The following is a 6,753-nucleotide window of genomic DNA, read 5'->3' as shown; positions in this document are numbered from 1 at the left end:
ACCACCCGCAAGCAGTATTCAAATCAAGACCGGAGGGACCTTCTTGTTTTGGTGAAGGGAGGGATGGACTTTCACCCATGTTTGGCCATCTCAGCCAACACTTTGGTGGCATGCATACGTATTTTCTTCGATTATTACTCTTATTTTTTTTAATTCTCTCTCATCGTCACTTAAATACTATCACCCCAAAGGGCCCAAACCCAAACACAGCACGGGCTGTTGCCAAAAGCCTAATAGGCCCACTGCCTTTGAACCCTAAACCTCAATTTGAACTCTGAAACCTTGACAATCAATCGTCTCTCTCTCTCGCTCCCTCCTTCTACATCGAGATGATGATGAAGTTCCTCCGTGCACGGACTGCTCCCAATCCACGGAGTGATAATAACGGTATAGGTTGGGGTTTTAAATCTGTTATTTTGTACAGTACCCAAATCCTAACTTCTCGAAATTCGAAGGACAGTCTGTTCAATCGGATTTCAGTCGCAGGAGACCCTAGGGTCTCGATGCTTCCCATTTTGGATCAGTGGGTGGAACGAGGTAGAAATGTCGATTTATATGAAATCAAAACTCTCATAAAGCACCTCAGAGAATACAACCGCTTCAACCACGCTCTCCAGGTCAGTACCACAAAGTTTCTTTCATGTATACGTATGTACAGCTATGTATGTATAAATGTGGGTTGACTAGAAGCTGAATTTCTCCTGTGGATGTGTTTATGCTTGTGCGGTCATTTTGTGGTGCAATGTGAAAAGAGAGATTCTTTTAGGTCAATTGGGTACACATAGCTCATGTTTGAGTAAATCTCCTACCTTTTCAACATTTGAGGGAATTAACAGTAAGATATTACCAAGGCCCCGTCAGATGTCAAGAAAGGATGAGAGAGTTAACTTTTCCACGTTTTAGAGTGTTCGTTTACCAGGAAAATGATTTTGCCACCAGGACTTAACTTTCCCTTAAAACGGATTCTGCAAAATATATGGAATTTAGCGTCACGGGGAAGTTCTCTCCTCCCGCCATTCTCAAATTTTCGGCGCCTACATTCTCTCTCTCTCTCTCTCTCTCTCTCTCTCTCTCTCTCTCTCTCTCTCTCTCTCTCTCTCTCTCTCTCCCCTTTATTGCCTTTATTTCGTACATATCTCCATTTTTTTCTCTGTTTTCTGCAAAATATGTGGTTTTTTGAAAGTAGTACTCCGTATTTTTTTTGCAATGTTCTAAAAGTCTCTATGTGCAAGTCGGGCGCTCGGCCACCTTCGAGGGATTAATCGGATTAACCGGCGATTAATTGTCACATAGCATTTAGTAATCGGCGCACAGCAATTAGTCGGACAAGCCTCGCCAGCGATTACTCGCCAATTAGTCCGATTTTAGAACACTGTTTTTTTGGAATTATTTTTTTGTCTTGTTATTAGGCTCTAGTTTTGTTACCAACTAATTAATCACTGTTGGTTAACATTTTTTTTTTCTTTTGTCGTATCTAATTATTTTTTAAGCTTCAATAGTATCACATGGTGATTGATCACAATACTTAGAATTTTTCTTTTTTGTTAATGGTTGCTTTTAGAGTTGCATGATGATTCATATGTAGCAATTCGTTTGAATTGATATCAAAAATATGGTGGCCAAATATTTAGCTTTCAAATTTTTTTCCCCTCCAAAATAGCCATTGAATCAAGATAAAAGAAGTTTGCCGTAAGTTTCTTTTCCCTGGCAAATGAACAACGAAATTTCAGTGTTCCTGCATAATTCCCTTGTCAAATTAACACTCACAGGAATATAGATTTTCTTTTCCTTTGCTTCACTTCAATTCACTTTTTCCAGGACTAACTGCACAACAATCTTGACAACTAATAGGAGCCCAAAGGTTTTGAATGTCAATTTGTTGGAATTGAAACGCTGAATGTTGTCCCAGAGGGATTCAATATCAAATCCTAAGTCTGACTCTGGTCAGTCAAACTCTGCCATGATTGAAGGAAGTGGTCTAGCGGAGTATGATATATTGATATGTGGTTCGTGATATCGTATTTTGGCAACTTTAGCTAAAGGCACTGGTAGAATTGTGAGCCATACTCTGCCATGATTGTAACTAATTCTAAATCAGAGTACAGCTGTACATTGTACAGAACAAAGATGTTACGAATTGCTCTCCTATGTGATATGCTCATGTTTGAGTGCTAGTAAGATATCACCAAAGGTATTGTATATCCCATGTTTTGTGGAATTGGTTATCTTTTCACCAGATCGTGAATTCGAATGCTAAATGTTGTCCTGGCTGGATTTGCTATCAAATTCTATGTTTGATCAGGCCAATCAGATGGGCGCCACATATGACTGGGGAAGAAAAGAGGAGGAAGTTGTAACAAAGATGATAGGCAGTTGTGGTATTGTATTTTTGGCAACTTAAGTGAAAGGCATTGATAGAATAACGAGACCTATATTCTGCCATGATTATGACTAATTTAACATGGGAGTATAGCCGTACAGAACAAAGAGAAGTCACGGATGAATCCTGTAGGATATGATTTGTTACTCATCTAAAGTACCATGTCTGTGAGTTGATTGCACCTCTACAGCCCGGAAAGTGAAGCTTTATTAATGGAAGAGAAATAGTACTTAGATTTTAAGCGAGATGGAAATTTTCTAGTTTCTTTGCAACAGTTGTAAGTTTCCCAAAAATATAAGAAAAGCTTGACTGGAATTTTTCGAAATTGATCGATAAAGAATGCTAGACCTGGTGTAGAAGCCTGAAGTTGCGGATCTGCTTCTGTTGAATATAATTAGATAGCGTTGGGTCTTACTATTTTATCTCCATTAAAGCTGATTACTCGTTAGTTAACCATCTTTCATCAGCTAACCTTGTAGGGCATTTTACAAACTAAATGCCCTCCTGGCCCGAAGTTTTTCTGAATATTATTGCAAAATTATCTCAACCAAAATCTGCCCTTAAAATTGGCATTAGATCCGCTAGATTCTCTGTGCCCGAATTCAGTGAAGCACCATGTAGCTTATATAAAATATTGAAAAAAATATTTTCTCCCTTGAGCTCTGATCCTGACTGCTTTCCAAATCGCCTTTGCAGATCAGGGCTTCTGCTTGAATACTCAACTTCTTTTACCTCATAACCTTTGCCTGCCAGTTCCCTCTTTCTATTTATGGAACTTTGTCTGCACTGGCTATGCAGCTTGCTTCTTCTGAGAGTGTATAGGTTACTTACTCAAATCATCTCTTTAAAAAAATTGGTTTATTCGTTCTTCAATGGTTGCAGTTTTTTTTAATCGGCCTCATTCTTGTTGCAGTTGTCTGAGTGGATGGCTCATAGATGGAACCTTGCCCTATCTCCTGGAGACATTGCAGTTCAGTTGGATTTGGTCTCGAAGGTCCATGGCCTAGAACAGGCGGAGAAGTATTTTAGTAACATCCCAGGCCCTTTGAAAACCTTTAAGGTTTATGGTGCTCTATTGAATTGCTATGCAAGCAACAAATCATTAGACAAAGCAGAGTCCATCATGCAAAAGATGAGGGAGTTTGGGGTTCTGAGAAAATCACTTTCTTATAATGTTATGCTGAACCTCTATTCAAAAATGGGAAAGCAAGAAAATTTCAATGCCCTAATCCAAGAGATGGAAGAGAAGGGCATCAGTTGTTATCCATCCACATTATACGTCCGGCTGAATGCATATGCAGCTGTGCCAGACATAAATGGAATGGAGAAGCTTCTTTCACTGATGGAAGCTAACCATTTATTCACCGTTGATTGGCATGCATATATTATAGCAGCAAATGGGTACATGAAAGCTGGCGTTACAGAAAAAAGTTTGACAATGCTAAAGAAATCAGAGCAACATATAAATGGTTGGACAGGTTTTGCTTATGAAATGCTCCTAACTCTATATGCTAGCCTTGGTGATAAAGATGAGGTGTACCGTATATGGGGTTTGTACAAGAAATTGGGGAAATTATACAACAGGGGCTACTTTCGCATGATAAGCTCATTAATCAAGCTTGATGACCTCGATGGAGCAGAGAATGTATTAGTGGAGTGGGAATCCGTGAACACGTCTTTTGATTTTGATATTCCAAATTTGCTTATAAATGCTTATTCCAGGAAGGGGCATTTGGAGAAGGCTGAAGCATGCATAAGCAGGGCTGTAGAGAGAGGACAGCGCCCTACGGCTGGCACATGGGATCGTCTTGCCACGGGATACTACAAGGATAACCAGATGGCAAAGGCAGTGGAGACAATGAAGAAGGCTATCACGGCTGAGCAACGCGGATGGAAACTTAACCGTGTCACTTTGACAGCATGTGTAAAATATTTGACAGAGAATGGAGAAACAGAGGCAGCAGACGAATTCTGCAGGTTGCTTCCAGAAAGTGGCCATCTTTTGCGGAGATCTAAAAACAAAGTGAATAGTGTTAAACACAAAACTTGTGCAGACATAGTCAACAAGATTGATGGGGATGATCTGCAAGCGGAGGAGAATGCACATGGGGTAACAGAGTTGAAGTACCAGAGCAGCGCTTAATTTCATCGAAGGCCGTGAGGAGTCATTATTGACTGATTATACTAGTTATTGAAGTTAGAACTCCTTGGAGCCGAACCGTTTGAGAACCTAGTTTTGCAGCTAAATGTTTTCTATGGTGGTTAGTGACAAATATGCAGGTGGTGCTCGTACCTGTGAAGACTGTTGGTCGTTTCAATGAATTAGCCGTGGGATATTGGGGAGGGGGAGCGGCTTTGAACGACAAAATCCCAGCTTTTTTCCTTAACAGTGATCAGTCTTGACAGAAATTATGAGCTAATGAATTGTTTCATCTCAGCTCTACAATGCAGATATTACTGGAGGTAAGATGGTTGGAAAAAGAAGGGAAAGTAGATTCTGGCTAATTTATGCCATCCTAGGGGCTCTTGTGGAACCACATTGAATTGTAAATATACCTGTAAAAATTTTGGTAGTGTGACATTTGTGAATGTAATTGAGTTGAGTTTATTGATACGGCTCGTTAATCACAATTGGATTGGACTCAGACCCTCGGTGGGACTGTTTTGTAATACAATTAATCTTCCTTTAACAAATTCAAGATCCAAAAGTTAAATCTTCCGAAGAATCCTCCTTCGATGCTACTGAAGTCGAAATGAAAAGATCAGTTTTTTGCTGATGGGTCGAGGATTTCCCATTCAGCTGTCTCTTGATTTTCACATTTTCTCATCCATTTGGTGCATAGGAATCATAGGATGAGTGCAAAAGTGCCAGTACTGCTTGTATTCTTTCAGTCCGTTAAAATTTTCCCTTTGCGTCGTATTCGGGGAATCGCGTGACTTGAACCCTTGACCTTCTATGGAGGAGGCATAAGTAGAGATGGAGCCAGGGAGGGATCAGTAGGGGCGGTTGTTCTTACAAGAAGAAAAAGAAACACTATTATTATATGTAAAAAAAAAAATTTATATGAAAGTATATAGGCTCGCCCCTACGTAGAATTTGAAAAAAAAAAAACATAATAGTAACATTTGAAATACAAGGATACCAACATTAATTACTAAAGCTAACGGCTAAAATATAACAAAAAAATAAAACTATAGGGTTAATATTGTGAATATTCAAGTAATAAACTTTCACCTTTCGTTAGATGGGTTTAGTGTTTTACAGTTTTATTTCTTTTTGCCCTAAAATCTTAATGGCACACCAAATCCTCTCTCTCATCCCCAATTGAGAAGAGATTTTGGAAACTCTAAATAATTTTGGTGAAATTTAAGTTGTAGGTATGTCTTTTCCCAATTGTTGTTCTAGACTTCTACTAATTCTTTGTTTTTTGACCGGTAAAATCAAGTAACATAAAAACCCACGTACCGAATGCGTCCAGTTGTGATGAATGAAAAATAAGAAGATGAACAATACAGAAAAACAAGACACATACATCAAGATCGATCCCATTAATTAAACCGATTTATGTACTTACATTATTTTGAGTTTTAATGTATTTACGTGATTATGCATGTGTATTTATATTTTTTTCTCTCGTGCACGATCGCTCCAACGTGGTGAAATTCCTAGCTCAATCCCTGGTATGAACATTCTGACCAGTGACCAACTGATCAAAGATAATTTTCGTCGTGTAATATCGATCTGTCGAGAAGATACTTGGAAATTGTCTTCGTCATGTGCTACTGATCTGTCTAGAAGATAGACAATTCTAAGCTTAAAGAAGGTCAATAGCCATTGATGATTTTCTCCAGGAATACCTTTGCATGTTGATTTTGGGTGGTTGGATCATGACTTTAGAGGAGGCAAATCACGAAACGACAATTCCGTGTTTCTTGTTGGCCACTGACCTCTTCTTCCTCAGTATCATATTTCTAGAAGGGACACAACAAAACACATGCTATTTATGTCTCGTACACATCCAACACCACCATAATCATTCCGTTCTGTTAAGGTTTTTATTTTTTAAGTACTTATTTTTTCGTTTTACGAGACAAATTATTTTCTCACAATACATCACATTTAATTCAACAAAAATGCTTATTTAAAAATTCAAATAAATACTTATTTGAATTAGCGGAATGAGGCCTTGGGGGATTTCTCCTTCACTAGCATACCAAAGCATGCCAAACTCATCTAGTCCAAGGAGAGTGAATATTTTTTTTTGAAGCGGAAACTTCTTGTTAGCTGTGCATCATCCCAAGTCTAAAATTGTGATACACACCGTTCACTTCATGGAGCTATTATCCTCACCGTTTACTTCGTGGAGCTCGAT

At 38.8% G+C, this 6,753-nt stretch overlaps 1 protein-coding gene across 3 annotated transcripts; it reads left to right on the top strand.

The window, feature by feature from the left end:
- The first annotated feature begins 210 nt into the window (after nt 1-210).
- Nucleotides 211-5,099, top strand: LOC131328974 (pentatricopeptide repeat-containing protein At2g20710, mitochondrial-like). 3 transcript variants are annotated; one of them, XM_058361975.1, is made up of 3 exons: nt 488-617; nt 3,077-3,196; nt 3,294-5,099. In XM_058361975.1, exons 2-3 carry the CDS (start codon nt 3,173-3,175, stop codon nt 4,521-4,523), a joined length of 1,254 nt encoding a protein of 417 aa, XP_058217958.1. In that variant the 5' UTR covers nt 488-617; nt 3,077-3,172; the 3' UTR covers nt 4,524-5,099. The 3 variants fall into 3 exon arrangements, with proteins under 3 accessions (XP_058217957.1, XP_058217958.1, XP_058217959.1); XM_058361974.1 differs by lacking the exon at nt 3,077-3,196 and having other exon boundaries at nt 211-617; XM_058361976.1 differs by lacking the exon at nt 488-617 and having other exon boundaries at nt 3,071-3,202.
- The last annotated feature ends 1,654 nt before the right edge of the window (nt 5,100-6,753 follow it).

Source organism: Rhododendron vialii, chromosome 6a (genome assembly GCF_030253575.1).
Source record: "Rhododendron vialii isolate Sample 1 chromosome 6a, ASM3025357v1".
In the NCBI taxonomy this organism is placed as follows: domain Eukaryota; kingdom Viridiplantae; phylum Streptophyta; class Magnoliopsida; order Ericales; family Ericaceae; genus Rhododendron; species Rhododendron vialii.
Note: the sequence above shows the minus strand (reverse complement) of the source record. Positions and strands in the feature narration are given on the sequence as shown.

Coding starts and splice junctions, on each gene's coding strand:
- LOC131328974 (XM_058361974.1), top strand. CDS start 330: ATGATGATGAAGTTCCTCCGTGCACGGACTGCTCCCAATCCACGGAGT. Junction 618..3,293: donor GCTTCAACCACGCTCTCCAG/GTCAGTACCACA, acceptor TTCTTGTTGCAG/TTGTCTGAGTGGATGGCTCA.